The 19,339-nt window shown below is 35.7% G+C and overlaps 2 protein-coding genes across 9 annotated transcripts in view; both read right to left on the bottom strand.

Annotated features, from left to right (window-relative positions):
* LOC149793661 (uncharacterized) overlaps nt 1-2,950 on the bottom strand; it is an 86,910-nt gene extending 83,960 nt beyond the window's left edge. For 3 of the 8 annotated variants that reach the window (XM_089967637.1, XM_089967643.1, XM_089967645.1), the window contains exon 1: nt 2,821-2,950. Coding sequence is in view for 1 of the 8 variants with exons in the window: in XM_089967642.1 (XP_089823768.1) it covers nt 2,821-2,840 (20 nt within the window). In the remaining 7 variants the exon portion in view is untranslated. Of the gene's footprint in view, nt 1-2,429; nt 2,447-2,820 lie in introns of those variants that run through there. The other 5 variants (XM_089967639.1, XM_089967638.1, XM_089967642.1 and 2 more) reach the window with 4 other exon arrangements.
* An 11,448-nt stretch (nt 2,951-14,398) lies between these two features.
* The window catches only part of LOC149793660 (uncharacterized), a 52,672-nt gene continuing 47,731 nt past the window's right edge, over nt 14,399-19,339 (bottom strand). The window contains exons 3-5 of the mRNA XM_089966448.1: nt 16,312-16,431; nt 15,811-15,915; nt 14,399-15,007 (exon numbers count right to left, since the gene is read on the bottom strand). Of these exons, the coding sequence (XP_089822574.1) occupies nt 14,798-15,007; nt 15,811-15,915; nt 16,312-16,431 (435 nt within the window). The 3' untranslated portion in view covers nt 14,399-14,797. The remainder of the gene's footprint in view (nt 15,008-15,810; nt 15,916-16,311; nt 16,432-19,339) is intronic.

The following is a 19,339-nucleotide window of genomic DNA, read 5'->3' as shown; positions in this document are numbered from 1 at the left end:
TGTACTTTTGAGAGAGTGACGTATGCAAGGTGAAGTTGTTTGCATTTAAAATATGCACAATGGAAAGAATGTTGGCATACCTATATGCTGTATTAATGCAATGTGGTTGATATTTCTTTGGATACTGTACTTTTGGAAATTGTACATGATCTAAACACACTGCCAACTAAAAAGACTACTCCCTTGTGCTAAAAAATCAGCCTGAATTAGTCTAAAGTACACTAGCCATATCAGCCATTAAAATAGGGAAACTTAATTTTGCCTGACTAGACAATACAAGCTTCTGAAAGTGCAATGAATGTATTACCATATAAAATGTAAAAAAAATTTATCAGCTCATTTTTATACAATTTATCTCTGAAGTTCCAGAAGTGAAAATTACCAAGTGGAGCTAGCACTTTTTTAAAAGGTGCAAAATACGAAACCGTAGAGTGCCACCTTAATTTTTAATTTGCTGCTGAATTTTTTCAAACAAATATCTGTGAAATTTAAACAATGTGCAGTAAGGTGTATTTTGCATTTTTGATTCAACTTGATTATGCTTATATTTTGGGTAAATCAAAGCGATGTGAATCCTAACAGAGACAATTTACTCCAAGTTATCGTACATAAGAAACAATCTGAATACATGTTTTAAATGTCCTTTTTAATTAATTATAAAAATTCATTAATAATTTTACATATATTTAGTTTAAAGTATTATAACAAAATGTTTCCATTTTTTGTGGCCAATTCCCCTTTTGAGGGGAAATTTTTTGATCTGGGAAGGTCAGAAATTTTGACTGGTTATTTTTTAGATTTCAACTATTTTTGGACAGCTCCTGGCGTAATATCTTAGGGTTTATGTAGGGAAATATAAATATGTAAAAACGAGACCACAATAAATAATGAAGTTATTACTTAACCTTGAAAATGCTTTTTTCAAAATACCTTGCACACAGAAACAATTATATATTTTTATCGTGAATATACGAGATATCTGATGTTGATAACGTTTTATTTGGGAATCACAATGGCAGCGCTAGGTGCGCGCACGTTGCATTGCGGGTATTTTCGTACAATCGTGACGCCTGTGAAAACAACCTTTCTACTGTAGTGACATCAGTTTTGGAGCATTGTGTGTTTCGGAGCAGCCATCTGGAATCAGATCACAATTATTAGTTCCGGTTCAGTACCCTCAGTCTAGTTTTAGAACATTTTTCACGTCTCCTTTTGGTGGTTATACAAGAGTAAGATTTAGACATTATTGTCATGGATTTAAAGCTAATTGTTTATTTTTTAGAATATGACCTTATGGTGTGGTTGTCTGTGTGCTTCGGTGACAGTGCACTGTAAGTAATAAGGCCTTGGTGATAATCCAGAAGTGACATCTGTGCTCCATTGCACATTGATTTGTTTACAGTCCAGCCTCAAAGAAATGCCGGTGAACCTATGACAAGAACTTAACTGTGAAGTCATGTTTGAAGGTATTTTAGATTAACATATGTGTTGTATTGACTGGCATACAGTAAAACCACAGGGGCTCGTATCAATGCTTACAATTATTAAATTAATTAATTGACCTGTCATACATGTACTATCCGTTGTTTTCACGTGACGTCACAAAACGTGTGTACTTCCTTATCCGCCATTTTGAGCCCCTAGCCCCTCTCATCGGCAACTAATAACATTGTTCTTTCCGCATAATTACGAAGGCACGTCTCATTTTGTGCGTAAGAATATAATAATATAATAATATATCACATTCTGTTGTGCACGTCAACTGCACGAGATCAAATGCTTGACTTTTCTACTTGTTATCTTCAAGTCAAACATTAAATTTCAACCATCTTTGTTATTCTTTCATGAACAAATAGATCGATCGATAAACAAACACATACACAAATGGATACACAAACAAGTAGAAACATTTAATGATTTTCAATTTTCATGGGCTGAAATCAATAATTTGATTCTCTTTCAAGTTAAAAAGCCAACTGTTAATATATAATTTCATATTTCTAAAAGCATTTCAGGAATACTTCGTTTTGACATTCGACACAAAGTCATGTTCCGCTTTGCACGTGTTTCGTTTAAATACACTGAAGATGAAACGTCTTTTTGAACGGTTATCGCTTTCATTCAGTATCATCCTATGTCCATCATCTCCACAACAAATACAATATTTGACCATAGTAATTAAACTGTTTTGTCAACTGTCTTTGGCACAAACACCTTTTGTCGCGAAAAGTATTTGTACACAAATGTTCTGGCATGAAACACATGCTATGAAATTTTAATTCGTAACTGATATTGTATCCATAAAATCATTGTCCGGAAATACTCTTCCAAGATGACAAGCTTAGGGATATGATATAACGCGCTTTTTAAAAATGTCAATATTGTCTGTTTGTAAAATAAGAACGCATTACTATTTGATAGCAACACACATGATTACGGTTCAGATTCACTAATCTGTGTTTCGATAAAAGCAAGGGAACTTCCAGCCTTATTTTTATTTTCGTTCTATATGGCACTTAATTTCAAGTTTAATCTATGTATTGTTTCAATGAAGTAAATGTCTTTATCGACAGTTAAATCAGATTATTATCTTGACTATACATGATGACCAATGTTGACTAAGGTTTGTTAGGGACTCAAAATGGCGGCTCAAGGTGCGCGCACATTGCATTGTGGGTATTTGCGTACTCGATCGTTACGTGTCTGAAAACAACCCATATAATAACTACATGACAGGTAAATCGTAAGCAACGATACGAGCCCCTATGAGTAGAACATTCAGTGCTAGAAACAAATGTAAAGATTATATAGTAAAATTACCTGTGTTCTAATTGTTTCATTTCGGTGGCTCCGAAACCGAAAGTGATCTAATACAAAGAAGTCAATTACGCCCTTGAAATGGTGGATGTTTGTCTATATTGGGCTCCAACTTGGAATACGCCATTTCTCGAGAAAATGCGTGCAACAACTTGGAATTCCACATTAATCGGCGTCTTTACTTTTGCAAATTCTAAGCAGTAGTCTGCTATTTAATTATTTCATATTAGTTTTCAATGATTTATATATTTGTTTAAAATCTTTATATTTATTTAATCAGATTTTTGTTTCCTTGGCATTTTTTAATATGTAAATATGTTTCCAAAAAATATTTGTGCTTAAAATATATGTTTGTAAAAATATTTAATAAAATAATACTATATTTAAATTTAGATGTATTTTGTATTCTTTGTTTCTTTCTGTCTTCTGCCATTTTTTTTTTAAATTGATCATTTTGAATATTTTGTAACTCTAGGAAAGGTCTTGGAACATATTGAACATCTCAAGGGACTATTATTATTGTCCCACTGAACTTATTGGAGTTATTCCAAGTTGTTGCATGATGATTGCATGCAACATTTTGGAATTTAGTACTTGAAAGATGGATTTAAATGTAGGAAAGTTCTCGAGTGGAGATGTAGCACAAAATTAAAATTTGGAACATATTAAACATCTCAAGAGACTATTACTGTTGCCCCATAGGGTTATATTTCACAGCCTAGGGTGTTGATTCTAAGGATTGTTCCAGTAAAACATATACCCCCGGGGATAAGGCACTTTCAAATTCAACCAACCCACAACAGAAGCAATTTAAAATAATTATGATCCACCGTCAGATGTGTTTTAATCGAGAAACACTGCCCCCTACAGAAGTACATTTTTTAACATAATTTCTGGCTATGGGTTAGTGGGCGGTAGAAGTGATTTTAATATTGGGTTGGGGACAGAAGTGATTTAAATGACAGCTGGCTGGAGGTAATCTACTGAATTCATATACGTCATATAATCTACTGCACATTTTTATTTGTATTCATTCATTATAATCAGTCTTTTGTCCTTTTGTTTGTTTGTCTGTCAGCCAAGTATGTCTCTGATACTGTGAAATCACAGATTTTCATGGTCGCTTATTATTTGTAGATGTCATTGATCAGTCCCTTAATACCTACTAATTTAACATCCATGAATACAGATTTTATAATAGATATTTCTATTCTAATACAGAAATCATGAATCTGTATCCTTACTAAACTCTGTGTTTCCTAAAGTGACCAATATGTCTTGCTATTTTTCTTTGTTCTCAGGCATGCTGCTTTTGATTAGAATAATAGTTAAATCTTGTATTGCTTTAAATGTGTGATCAGATTCTATGATTCAATGTTATTCTTTTTTCCAATAAATGTTTTGGTAAACTTTTATTTGTCACAAGAAAAGAAACAATGACGCCTGTGGAAGTGATGTTGCATCATTTGTCTACTTTTACACTATATCATTTCTTGTAAGAACATCTTTTTCAGTTACCGATGTCTTATTTTTACGCCTTGTTGCAAGACTAATATAAAGTTATTAAAAAATATAGCAAGTGAAACATTTGTATATCATAGATTTAAAAAAATGGATGAAAGTCAAAGAATCATTTTTCCCAGAGCACCCATAAAATCAATGTCATTGCAGTTAACCGTATTGTCAACAGCATCATAATCATCACTGATGGCCTTGCAGTAACGTTCTGCACTTTCAATCCAGTTGTCACAGGTTCTATCTCCCACTTCTAGTCTTTCATATGAGACTTATACCTATGGCCTGAGGGGCTTTCATGGCAGAGTGGTATAAGATGCTTGTCTTGTGATACAGATCTGAGGGGCTTCCATGGCAGTGGTACAAGATGCTTGTCATGTGATTACTTGCCTCCAATATGTAAATGAGAATGTTGCCAGTTACTTGTGGAAGGTCAGTGGTTCTACATAAGTGGTGTTTGGTGTCTCAAAAGGACTTGGATTTTCTTCAGCAGTAAAACTGGCTGCCATATATAGATTCTCTTCATCTGAAAATGGTGTAAAGGCCATAATGATCTACTGAAACCCTGGAGATCTCATGTCTAAATGACTTCAGCTGTTGGAGATAAACATTAAATCAACAGAGGCTCCATGGCCCAAGTGTACTAAGGTGCTTGCTTTTACGTCACTTAAACATCTCGCAGAGTGAGTTTGTGTCACAGATCAACCAATTTAGGTTGGTGGTCTTTCGGGGTTCTTCCTCCACCTAATATATTGTAAAAGAAAATCACCAAAAAAAAACCCAAAAAAACCACACTGAATCAACCAACTAATCAACCATGGCCACAGCAGCAAAGGTACTACTCTGTCATTTTTGCCACAGCTGTACGAGTTTATAACTTTTGACTAAAGTTATTTTTGCAGACCTTAGAATATCGTCAATTATGCCTTTCTGACAGTTACATAAGTCATCATCAGTAGGTGCAAATGGATTTTTCATGGTGAGCATACGAGATGGAAAAGTCTTGAGCAATCCTGCATCACACACTGCCGAAAGGTTTACATTTTAGCTCACTTAGATTTTCTCTTAACAATGTTCATTGTTCCAACTAGAACTGTTATAACTTGTTCAAGCTATATTCACCAATATCTGATGATATGCATCTGTAATAAATATTTGTAACAAAGTGTGAGAATGCATCGATGTTTTTCAATGATGAATTTGAATTGAGCAACAACCACAATCAACAAAAAAAGAAATAAAATTATTCACTCTTTCAGGCAGAAGTAGGGTATAATCATAATCTGCCAAAAGATTTTTAATTTTTTAAATTTGCCAAATATTTTTTTCCAACCATACTGATTCAGTGGACATATCATCAGAATGGACAGAAACAAGACCAGAAGGTTAAAATCAATTTGATACAGCTTTTAAGTAGCTAAATTCATATTGGTTTAGTTAACTGTATACCCTTTATTGTCTTCCTTTTGATGAAATTTCTTACTGAAGCCAAGAAAATAATGTTGCACATATAAAAAAGAGGTACACTTCTACTCATTATTGTTTTTGTTTTATACTTCTCTATTCCAGCCTGTTCTTATGATCTTCTTACCCACACATACTGTTTATCTTGTTTATGATATGTATCTAAATTTCTCATTTTTCCTACTAATTACTATAAAAATGTTCTGTGAATATGCATATCAGTGTGAAACACAATGGGGAGACTAAATCCAAGATTGAAAACCTTTACATTTCTGGATGTATTCTGCTTTGATTCCATATTTCTGCACAAAACTCAAGAGTTCAGGACTTTGCACTAATTCAGTTCCCACTGTAAATTTGTGCAAACACCAGGATATTAAAATTCAGTAACTTTAAATTTTGAGTGCTGATTATCAAATTTATATCAGTATAGACACATCTATGACGACAGCTTTTGTGAAGAAGAAAAAACATAACAGCCCCACCATTTTCTGGATCTATACAAATTTGAAATGTGTGCTTTCAATACTGCACCAAAGAGTCAGCTGCTGATTTCAGTAATGAGTCGTCCAAACTTGGGTCTGTAAAGGGATGGAAATAATGTTAATAAACAATGTCCCTCACTTTTTTCAGTTACAAGTAGGACAAGCTCTCAAAAGATTGCTTTTACTAAAACTTACTTTCATTATCAACCAATCAGGGACAGTCAAACACACATATACTCTAGTTTATCTTCACTGATTCTTAGTATGGTTCTCGTTCTTTCACATCTGTAGTGATGCGAGTCCTTGAACAACTCTCAATGGTTGTAAGCCTTTTTCGACCATGCTGACTGAACACACTGTAAAATAATGTTCAAGTAACAGAAATACCATCGGATAACCAGAGACCAATAAAATTGAATAGTAAAAATATCTCCTCTGCAGGGATGCTGACAGGATTTCAGGATGTACTGTAAGTTTTGTGTGTGTGTGATCTCCAATGAGGAAGTGGTGGTGGTGGGAATAGCCATTGTTAAATATCTCCCTAACACTTAAATATCTGTCACTCTTTCTTACTGTTCCACTCTGTTACAGCTCTACTGAAATCAAAATTCTCGAAGAGATGTCATCTCTAGTTGTATAGCGATTATTACTGTGATGTCATTGGGCATGGTCACGTGGTTGTGGTGGGGTCTTGGTTGGGATGGCATAAAGACTATAGGCTAACTCCATATTTGACAGCTAATTATGATATTGTCAAAAGAATTCAAAAATTTCTAGCAATTCAGTTGGACTCGGATACTTGATTCATAGTCAATGAACAGGTTCTAAAATTGATGTATTTATTTTGGAGCTCATAATTTTCCTCCATCACATTCAAGTTTTGGATATACCAAAGGTGAAATTGGTACAGTTGCATCCTAAACTACAATCGTGGCTACTTCAAATGTTATTTAATGTAAGACTTTAATGCAAGAACTCATAGCTTCAGTGATTTTTGGGTTAAAAAAATTAATTTTTTCTCAAACAACTCAATTTGGTGCAGATTATATTGTTTTTTAATGATACGGTGAGAATTCTTGATGTGTAAAAATTGCACAAGAAATGATCATCAGATCAGAAAATTACTACCACTGGGAAAATACTGATAGGAATATAAAGAAATAACGATATAATTATTTAAGTAGAATATGTGGTGAGAATACGAGCACTAGTTCTACAACTTTGTGCAAAATACATCTTGTACAACTCTTCTGTTGTTTCTAACAGCATTGTAATATGGCAGTAATTTCTGTCCACTTTTTACTTTAGTCCCTTGCTAATTAATAGTTTTAGGTTTTACAACACTAAGCACATTTTACCTTTTGACAATAACACATCATTACAAATATTTAGGTTACAAGAAAATAGAAGTTACAATTTTATTAAAAGCACTGGTACCAGTAAGACTAAAGGAGATGGTAAAACAAAAGGAATCATGATGAACTGATTACTAGTGTAGTAAAGGACATCAAGTGTTTTTTTAAATCAGTTTCATCATCAGTTAATGATACTGCTTAAAAATGTATTGTACTAGATAATATACATTTTTAGTTATCCATTTTGCAATACAAATACCAAATGATGGCTTGGAACTAAGTGCCAAAAGGTCTGCAGAAAATACCACCATGATCAAAATATACATAGGAAGAACTGAACACAAACATGACAAATTTTTATCCATCTTGCTTGAGTTTACACAGATCAGTCAGTCTCTTATGTTTAATGTCATTTAAGTTTTGCACATAGAGAACATGTACATCATTTGGTCATACATCTGCATGATACAAAAGTTTGTCTTTCTCTTCTTTTGTTGCTCAGTGGTTCTGCCAACTTGAAATCTACACAAACTTAATTATGTTGTATGGGGATTCTCTGATGTTCACTACGAGCATAAATCTGTTGTTTCTGAATTTAACATGATCCTCCTCTTCGGTGTACAAATATTATTCTGTGCTCTGAACTCCTTTCATTGCCTGCTGTCTGAAACACATATGCATAACTAGCTTGAACAAGTTACTGTTCTTTATGATTGTGCAATTTGCAACATCTCACATGTATGGCCCCATGGGTATTCTCTCTTGGATATCTCTGTCCCAAAAAGAAAAGTTTTGAACCAGAGGTCTCGTTAGGATTTTAAAACTAAGAGTCCATGGCTCCCATTTTGGTTTAGAGTTTAATTTCTACATTCTTTAAAACATTGACATAGCTCTTGCTTGTCCATCAGAGTGAGTCTGAATTTTTTCGATCCAAGGAAGGTACTATTCAAAGCACTAAGCAAGGCATCACACACTTTCTTACACTTGGCTAATGTCCCTTTCAAACTATCAGTTCTAGCAACTTTAGTCCTCTCCTGAATCTCACAACTAGCTTAGTAGATCTCGTTTTTGAGTTGAAATCTCGTTCGAATCTCGTTCGGTAGTAAAGACGGAGATCAAAATTACAGCGACGTTACTGTGGAAGGAGCCGGTGATTGTAGTTTGTAGACTGAGCTTCACGTGTTTCTGGAGCCGTAAATTGTGATTTTTATTAACGGAGCCGTAGATTAAAAGTGTTTTAGGAGCCGCTAATTGTAGAAGGAGCCGCTAATTGTTGTAGGAGCCGCTAATTGTAGTTTCTATAAAGATATAGGGAAAGATTGTAATCAATACCGTCATTTTAGGAGCCGCTAATTGTTGTCGGAGCCGCTAATTGTTGCCCATATGATAATATAGGGAAAAAATTCTGATCACCGCCGGGTACCTGCGGCTTTCCATACCGTCGAAGGAGCTGGAGATAATAACTTAGTAGATCTCGTTTTTGAGTTGAAATCTCGTTCGAATCTCGTTCGGTAGTAAAGACGGAGATCAAAATTACAGCGGCGTTACTGTGGAAGGAGCCGGTGATTGTAGTTTGTAGACTGAGCTACACGTGTTTCTGGAGCCGTAAATTGTGATTTTTATTAACGGAGCCGTAGATTAAAAGTGTTTTAGGAGCCGCTAATTGTAGAAGGAGCCGCTAATTGTTGTAGGAGCCGCTAATTGTAGCTCCTATAAAAATATAGGGAAAGATTGTAATCACCGTCATTTTAGGAGCCGCTAATTGTTATCGGAGCCACTAATTGTTGCCCATATAATAATATAGGGAAAAATTGTGATCACCGCCGGGTACCTGCGGCTTTCCATAGATAATAGCTTAGTAGATCTCGTTTTTGAGTTGAAATCTCGTTCGAATCTCGTTCGGTAGTAAAGACGGAGATCAAAATTACAGCGGCGTTACTGTGGAAGGAGCCGGCGATTGTAGTTTGTAGACTGAGCTTCACGTGTTTCTGGAGCCGTAAATTGTGATTTTTATTAACGGAGCCGTAGATTAAAAGTGTTTTAGGAGCCGCTAATTGTAGAAGGAGCCGCTAATTGTAGTTCATATAAAAATATAGGGAAAGATTGTAATCACCGTCATTTTAGGAGCCGCTAATTGTTGTCGCAGCCGCTAATTGTTGCCCATATAATAATATAGGGAAAAATTGTGATCACCGCCGGGTACCTGCGGCTTTCCATAATCGTAGGAGCTGGAGAGAATAGCTTAGTAGATCTCGTTTTTGAGTTGAAATCTCGTTCGAATCTCGTTCGGTAGTAAAGACGGAGATCAAAATTACAGCGGCGTTACTGTGGAAGGAGCCGGCGATTGTAGTTTGTAGACTGAGCTTCACGTGTTTCTGGAGCCGTAAATTGTGATTTTTATTAACGGAGCCGTAGATTAAAAGTGTTTTAGGAGCCGCTAATTGTAGAAGGAGCCGCTAATTGTTGTAGGAGCCGCTAATTGTAGTTTCTATAAAGATATAGGGAAAGATTGTAATCAATACCGTCATTTTAGGAGCCGCTAATTGTTGTCGGAGCCGCTAATTGTTGCCCATATGATAATATAGGGAAAAAATTCTGATCACCGCCGGGTACCTGCGGCTTTCCATACCGTCGAAGGAGCTGGAGATAATAACTTAGCAGATCTCGTTTTTGAGTTGAAATCTCATTCGAATCTCGTTCGGTAGTAAAGACGGAGATCAAAATTACAGCGGCGTTACTGTGGAAGGAGCCGGTGATTGTAGTTTGTAGACTGAGCTACACGTGTTTCTGGAGCCGTAAATTGTGATTTTTATTAACGGAGCCGTAGATTAAAAGTGTTTTAGGAGCCGCTAATTGTAGAAGGAGCCGCTAATTGTTGTAGGAGCCGCTAATTGTAGTTCATATAAAAATATAGGGAAAGATTGTAATCACCGTCATTTTAGGAGCCGCTAATTGTTGTCGGAGCCGCTAATTGTTGCCCATATAATAATATAGGGAAAAATTGTGATCACCGCCGGGTACCTGCGGATTTCCATACTTTCCATATCTATGTCTCAATACGTCATGATTCCAAGGTCACGTGCACTGCTTATTCCGTTGCACTCAGAAATGAACACAAGAATGAAAGCTAAAGTTGTTTATTTGATATACTGTTATAAATGACCACATGTACATCTCTGGGTATTTCTGCCTCTGAATTCAAGCACTGTAAATATCAGTAGATTTTCCCACCCAGCTGCCAGTCAAAACCTTTGATCTCTCCGCTTAGCTATTGCAGCCATGTTCTTTTGATGTACTCTTATAATGGTGACGACGGGGGTGGGGTGGGGGGCGTTCAACCACTAAATTCTGTCATTGTAAATATCATCACAGCTAACTGATCAACACATTTTCCCACTATACAGGTACACTCAGAAAGTAACACAAGAATGAAAGCTAAAGTTGTTTATTTGATATACTGTTATAAATGACCACATGTACATCTCTGGGTATTTCTGCCTCTGAATTCAAGCACTGTAAATATCAGTAGATTTCCCCACCCAGCTGACAGTCAAAGCCTTTGATCTCGCCTCTTAGCTATTGCAGCATGTTCTTTTAATGTACTCTTATAATGGTGACGACGGGGAGGGGGGAGGGGCTTTCAACCACTAAATTCTGTCATTGTAAATATCATCACAGCTAACTGATCAACACATTTTCCCACTATACAGGTAACTGAAGCAGTACTGGCAAGACTTTGAATTTTACCGCCCACCTAAATAAAAAAATTGGCGTCCAAATGCGCGTGATTTTAAGCGTTTCCGAGACCTCTGTCAGTTTTCACTAACATGAACCCTGCCAAAGATTCACTTCCTTGAATCAGTGTTTTGCTGCCTCTTATGCCAGATTTTTCTCTTCCATAATGCTGTATTAGGGTTTTAAGTCCAACATTCCCATAGTCTGCTTGTTTAGACATGGGTATATTTAATAAATGTAACCGGTATATTGTCCATCCAACACGTACATCGGACTCGCAGCAGCAGGGAAGTTGTACAGACCAGTGGTTCCAGACCAAATAAGCCTTCCTACGAGAACTTTCTCCGTAGAAGCCTCAGATTTCAAAAATAAGCCTTCCTACGAAAATTAATTTGCGTAAATTCACTCCCGACTGCAATTTTTTGTGTACAAATTCAATGATTTCAGACAACGATTTTGGGGGGGGGGGAATTTATTCCGTCGACGAAGTTTGCAAAGTTTGGCTGCCTTTTCATGAAAAAATTTGATCAAGACCAATTCGATATCTACTACGCGGATCATGAAGATTAATCGTGATAAAACCATGCGGCGTTGCCTGGGCGCGGCTGAAGAAAATTTTGAATTTGTTTATGTCCATATCGCCGTTGCACCAAGTCTGATGAATATTTCTCAGCGTGTGAGTATCGACGCCATTGAAAACGGATAAGATATTGCAATTGTCCCTAATTACCTTTGGAATTTGTGTATATCGCTGCGTCACGTAAATCACATCAGTGTTCTTGTGTCGGCCACGCGAGAATATCCTAGCCGGATTAGTTTGCTTGTCCAGCATGACATCGTCGAATACAACGAGATTATTAACATCGCCATCTAAATTTTCCACGGATGGGGTTTCATTGATGTCTGTGATGAATTCTATCGTGCCTTCGTCGGTATTGTCGCTAAATTCCTTTAGCACTTGATAACAACGCTGATCATCAACGGACGGTGCAACCAAATACAATTTTTACGATTTCACGTAACAAATTCGTTTACATGAATGGTCCTGGTGGTAGCGGTAAAACAACGCGAGCGATAAATTTATTTGCGAAATCTGATATGATAGTGTTGACTGCAACTCACAGATTAGCGCGAGAAATAAGGCAACGCGGCGTTGATTCTGGTACTTATCATAGTTATTTCAAATACAGCGGTGGATTATGGGATTCGGCTCGTATGGGAAATAAATATATCAACAAAATTATAATATTTGATGAAATTTGCACAGTAAAAGGCTGCCAAACTTTGCAAACTTCGTCGACGGAATAAATTTCCCCCCCCCCCCCAAATCGTTGTCTGAAATCATTGAATTTGTACACAAAAAATTGCAGTCGGGAGTGAATTTACGCAAATTAATTTTCGTAGGAAGGCTTATTTTTGAAATCTGAGGCTTCTACGGAGAAAGTTCTCGTAGGAAGGCTTATTTGGTCTGGAACCACTGGTCTGTACAACTTCCCTGCTGCTGACTCGCACTCAACATCAATTTTAGGCTCAAAATCACACACTGGTATTTCCAGTGACATTTTTCCAATGTCCAACAGACCGATATACATGAAATTCATTGTCATCATAGCTATCACCAGCCAGTATTTGCCGACGAAAACTTCGTCTGAAGACATACTGTGTTGTGATTCAACCATTTTAGTTGCCTGTGTGGCCCTTATTGGAAACACGCATTTGTAAAACTTTCACGATGTAAATAAGGCTAAAACTCCATAAAATGCTTGTTCCTGGGCCAAAGAACGAATCAAATTTAGTTTAACGGCCATTCATGTCGAACCGAACTATCCAAATATCTGGGTGTCGCATCAAGCGATGTGAGACAGCTGCGGCAACGCCAATTACGTCGCGAAATGCACTTTTAAAGTTAAATTTTAAAGTTTAATAAAAATTGCATACTGCGCAAAGCACTTTTTTTTTATATCCGCGGCGCTGACGTAATTTGCCGAACGCGTATCATTGTTTTAAAAGTACGCAAATTCGTACAAATTACGTGCACTCGCGTGTACTGGCATCATTTTCTGACCCAATGTTTTATTCACGTTAGACCGCTAGGAGAGGGTAGATGCGATTTTAAATATATATTCGTTTTTTTATTATCTTCTTTCTGACAACCCCACCAGCGATTTCTTACTTTGTTAGCACAACCCACAACAGAAGTTATTTTCCCAACCAAGCTTCCACTGTCAGAATCAAAATAGTTCGAAACACATCCTCCTACAGAATTTTTTTTTGAAGTGCCGTCCCCGGGGGGGGGGGGGATATATGTTTTACTGGAACAGCCCTAAGTTGTTGCATTATTCCACCATACCTTTTTCAAAAATTTTAGTTCTGAAAAGACTAATTTCAAGGTAGGAGATACCTATAAGAGAGATGTTGCATAACATTAATAGTAGAAAGATATTAAATGTCCAAAGTATCTATTAATATTGACCCATAGACTTGTATTTCACAGTTATGTGGGTTACATCAGTGAATGTTGTGTGATGCATACATGCCATTTGTAAAACAATTAATCCTTTAAAATTATATTGTAAATCTAGGAAAGGTCTTAAACAGAGTTGTTGCAGGTATTGAATATTTGGAACATATTAAAGGTCTAAGGATCTTGTTATTGTTGTCCCACTAAACTTTTTGGAGTTATTCCAAGTTGTTGCATTATGCTTGCATGCAACATTTTGGAATTTGTCCCGGAAAGATGGATGGATGTCCAGTATGTTATGAGTGTCTTGTATATATAATACTTTTAAATTCTAAAAATAATCAGAAATGACCTGTGTCTCTCTAAATTTTATCAAGAAAAGAAAGAAAGAAAAAAGGGAAGGAAAGAAAGAGGAGCATTGTTTTTTAGTTTATTAGTAAGCATTGGGTTTCCCATTTTATATATGGTTGGTTAAATTTTATTGATTTTGTTGTATTATGTGCGAGGTACAGGAGGATCATTGACTGCAAAATAGGTAGGATTCATTTTCTCAAACAACAACTAGGTTATTATTTTAATTATTTTATTTGTGATATTATTTACAGCTGTATAAACTTTAAAAAAAAACAGCAAGACATACACATATCAAGAACAAATTTTCTGCTGACAACTGTCTTGGATGAGAACTTCAGCCTCAAGGTAGGAGATTCCTTCAACAGCTGCCATCAGGTGTATCAGTACCTTGAAGTATATGAAGAAATATTAAACAAAAGTTGATTCAAATATTTCATCAAATTTGAGAATTTAATCTAAGGTGTCCAAGTACTTTAATTAGAATATATTAATATAACTGCCAAAAGGTACAGTGAGCTATTTCACACACACCCAAATACAATATGATGCAGAGCTGTGCACCCCCTTATGATGCTTTTCAATATTTTCAGCGATAATTTCATTATTTCATGTCACCTTTCATTATTCTTCACAAGGTAACAACATGCATAAACAAAGTGGTTCCAGTGGTGGTGTTTCATTCTTCGTAGGTCTAGGAAAAATAGTAAATATAATTGCTTGCTTTTTGTCTTCTTTACATCAGGAAACAGCACTAAGTCGATTATTTTGGTGTTCATTGGATTTAGAAGAAATTCCTCTATGAACTTTGGTAGGGCTGTAACCTGGAAGCAAAAAATCAACAATTGTATCATTCACTTCAGTTCATTCTTGTTTAGAAAAAAGTTTAGTGAGTGAAAGTCATGAAACTACTTTGAAACCTAGTTTGCCCATCATGAACAATACAATTATTCACATAATGAGAGGTAAAAGCTATTATCTCAATACTGTCCTGTTTGAGCCTTGTCCTTGATCATGATGTGCTCGAACAAAATCTATACTTGAACTGTTTGAAAGCAGGCCATGAGTTGATCATTTGATAATTATATTATTAACATCACCATACTAACTTCATAACACAACTAGGGTCATGTATGTGTTGCAACACAATTTCTAGTTAGCTTGTATAACTTGTGCCTTATTCCTACTGCATGTCCTGCACATGCTGATGTACTTTTGAACAGCACGTTTGGGCAGGCCTTCATATTGATCAGCAACCTGGGTAAAAAAAATACATAGCTTATCAAGAAAATGTAGTTCCAAAATATGTAACAAAGTTATGTATAGAAATAGAAATATTATGAGACAGTTTATTTTTTAAATATGACATCATATTTAACAAATACAAAGAAACTAATTTGATAATAATAATAATAATAATAATAATAATAATTATGCCAGTCTTCAATTTGGCTGAAAATATAATGCATATTGGTGTCACCGGCCCGTACGAAATAAACCAACTGGTCAAGGCACGGATTTCTGATACCTTGTGTATTTTTACTCATTCCTTCCCATGTAGAGTGGTCTAATGGAGTGTGTTTAATGTTGGATGGATGAAAGCATAATACATTTTATTGTATTATACCTTGTGTAGCATTACGCGTTCCTTCCCATGGCCAGTGGCCCGATGGAGTGCCTTTAATGTTGGATGAAAGTCCTCGATGGGTACAATAATCAGTCGGCCAATTGTCTGAAAATATTAATTGCAAGATTTTATAAGAATTATGCATCAAACAGAATAAAAATTCCAGGCCTTGTTATAGCCATTACTCACTTGATTAAAGCAGGCCTCATTACACTGATTGCAGGCCTTGTTACAATACTCCAGGTGTTGATACAATGATTATTGACAAGATCTTTTAGGGCCTAGTCACAGTGATTGCTGACTTGATAACTGCAGGCCTTTTTACAATGATTACTGACCTAATTACCACATGCCTTGTTACAGTGATTACTGATTATTTCCACCCTTGCCATCGTTAATAATAACTCCATTACTAGTGATCTTGTCATAATGATTTCTGACTTGATTACTTTGAGTCTCATTATAATAAATGAAAGTTGTAAATGATTCTCCTTAACTTACATGTGCTGAAGCTGCTCCCGAGATTTTTTGGTCTCGGATTCGCTTGGGTACAGTCAAGACTCTGGTATGGACCCCATCTTCTCCTGGTATGGACATTGATCCATAACCCTTCTGCTGAACCTGTTAGTATAAGCAAATACAAGTATTGATTGTCAAGTTTTGTCATCTTTTTATGTTGGTATTCTATTGTTCTCAACCTTCTTTGTCTTCTTTTTTAATTAATAGATCAACAAATAAGACTACTTAGACATAGTTTTGTTTTCTATTTTTAAATACTTTTAAAAATGGTGCATTATTATCATTGTCATTTTTTGCTACCTATAATGCAGTATATTTTATACTGTTTTCATATCTGCATACCTTACCAATTATCAAGGTTGTTAGAATTATCTCTGATTTGTATCAGTAATTTTAGCATTTGGGTCTTTCAGCTTCCGATAGATTATTCTGTCTATGAGATTGTGTAGGTATAAAAGGCGGTCATCTCTACTGATCCAGTCTTATAATTATATATGACTTCGATTCTTTTCTCCCATTTTCATACAAGTTTACTTGATTTTCCAGAACTAAACTTTCTGTTGTATACAAAAATATTATGACAGTTAAATTATACTGATATAAATGAAATTCTTTTTAATTCACTTTACTATTTCCATTAGCAACTCCTGTGTGGATACATTAAGTATATATATATATATATATATATATATATATATATATATATATATATATATATATATATATATACACATACACCCATACATACATACATACATAAATATTTTACACATTTCTTGAACTTCTGTATTTGATCCTATTTCCTTCACTATCCCTAAATCATGATACAATTATTCATACATCTTTATAGCTGTTGGTTTTTCTACTGCTTTAAATTATGCATTATTCTAATATAACTCTGGCTTTATCAATTCAGACCATATGTGCATTTATAGTCTATGTAAAATAAATGTTTTCCTTCATTTATTGTTATATGATGTTAAACATACATTGACAATATATTGTTGGTTTCATGTACCTCTTCTATACCACACCTTAATTGTAATAGAGTGTATGATTTAATTGCAATTCACACACAATAAGGTGTCTGTGTAGTTTTATAGCACACCTTGTCCAGGTAACAGGGAAATTTCTGTATTACTGTGAAAACAATTCCATCCATAGTGTGAAATAAATGCACAAGGAAGGATATCAAGCCATGACCAAACTTAATCTCTATTAATACAAATATTCTGTAGGTTTGTTCAAGTAATTGTTCTGTATACAGGTCAGTGTATAAAACTGTGATACTGATATGACTTGTAGGATGGATAAATCTCATAACACTTGAATTAGTATAATTTAGTCATATACTGTGTTACTCTGTGTTCATTTACAGGTTCCAGTTGCCAAGTGATTATGGGGTCTAACTAAACACCCCAGGACTCCCGAATACACCCCATGACACATAAAGACTTTCAAGAAACACATCAAGACTCGATCAATTACCTACTTTAGATTTCAACAACAACACAAACAAACATAGAAACAAAAAGTGTGATATTTAGCGATTGTTTATTTAACAGAAAAAGTAGCGAGGTCAAAGATTTGCCACGGGAAGTAACTCATTTCGACGAAGAGTGTTCGGGTGCAGTAACGTGAATATTTATCAACATTTATAAATAAGTAGCAATGCCACATGGGAGCAAGACATTTCGACCCCAAGAAAATTCCCTAGACATTTTTGACCCCAAGACACTTCAACTAAGCATATATAAACATCTGCAAATAGATTTTGCATGTTTATACCCTTAATTGTAGTTTATACAGGTTGAACCTAGAGAAGTTATAAACATTTAGAGGGTATTGTCCGGCTTGATAGTCTTTAAAATAGCTAGAAAGATTCTTATACTCCTTCTTGAGAAGTACAGTCTGTTGTTTTATCGTCTGAAAATGGCAAGGACAAAGCAAATGGATTGTGAGAAATAGAGGGAAGTATAGGGTTTGATGTACTAATACCTTTATAAGTTTGTATTTCATTATAGATTAATTTGTGTAATACCTTCACTTATTCAGCTCTCTGCATAAAAATAATCCCGGCTGGGATTAAGGTACAACACAGCAGAGTGAGCTATACTAAGCATATATAAACATCTGCAAATAGTGTCTTGCATGTTTATACCCTAAATTGTAGTTTATACAGGTTGAACCTAGAGAATTTATAAACATTTAGAGGGTATTGTCCAGCTTGATAGTCTTTAAAATAGCTAGAAAGATAAGTACCATATAAACAGTAGAGTGAGACCCACTTTCGGCTGATAACACGCAAAAAGACTCAAAATGGATTACGAAGAGAGAAACACCGCACCAATTAGGTCCAAGATAAAGCAATATTTTCATACCGTCATGGAGGAAAACAGATTAATAGTCAACCACCCGGCTGGGTGCCAGACTATTGATTTCGAGGGGGCGACGAACACACCCAGACAGAACGAAGTGCTAATGGCACTCCGTACCATGGACCTAGACATAGGAAAAGTGGAAGCTCTACAAAACGGAGGACCCAACAAATATGTCCTATACCCCAAAGGAGGAGAGGCATTAATAGAGGAGGGAGAAATAGAAGTAAAAGGACTAGTAGCCAAGATACACAAGACTATGCCATTCATCAGAACAATGGAGCCTAGACTAACGGAGATAAACGTAATGGGCCTGCCATTAGAAGTCAGAACCAAAGAGCTAAAAGATAAACTGAAGAAAAAAATGGGTGTGAACGTAGTTACACACAAGGTGGCCACCGTATGGGGGTTTGCGCCAATCAAATCAGGGAACAGGCTAATCTACTTGAGTAAGGATGACGCGAAGAAGGTGCCCATTTTTTTATGTCCTGGGATTCAGGCTAAAAACCTGGTACAGGGGATGTGAGCATGACAGACTCTACCCCATGTGCCACCAGACAGGCCACGGACCCAGAGACTGTAAAGGAGGGAATGATCAGCAAAAACAACAAGGGCCGACATATGCTAGCAAG

This window comes from Sinohyriopsis cumingii, chromosome 8 (genome assembly GCF_028554795.1).
Source record: "Sinohyriopsis cumingii isolate HCF-2022 chromosome 8, ASM2855479v2, whole genome shotgun sequence".
Classification (NCBI taxonomy): domain Eukaryota; kingdom Metazoa; phylum Mollusca; class Bivalvia; order Unionida; family Unionidae; genus Sinohyriopsis; species Sinohyriopsis cumingii.
The sequence above is the reverse complement of the archived record's forward strand: the minus strand, read 5'-3'. Positions and strand labels throughout refer to the sequence as shown.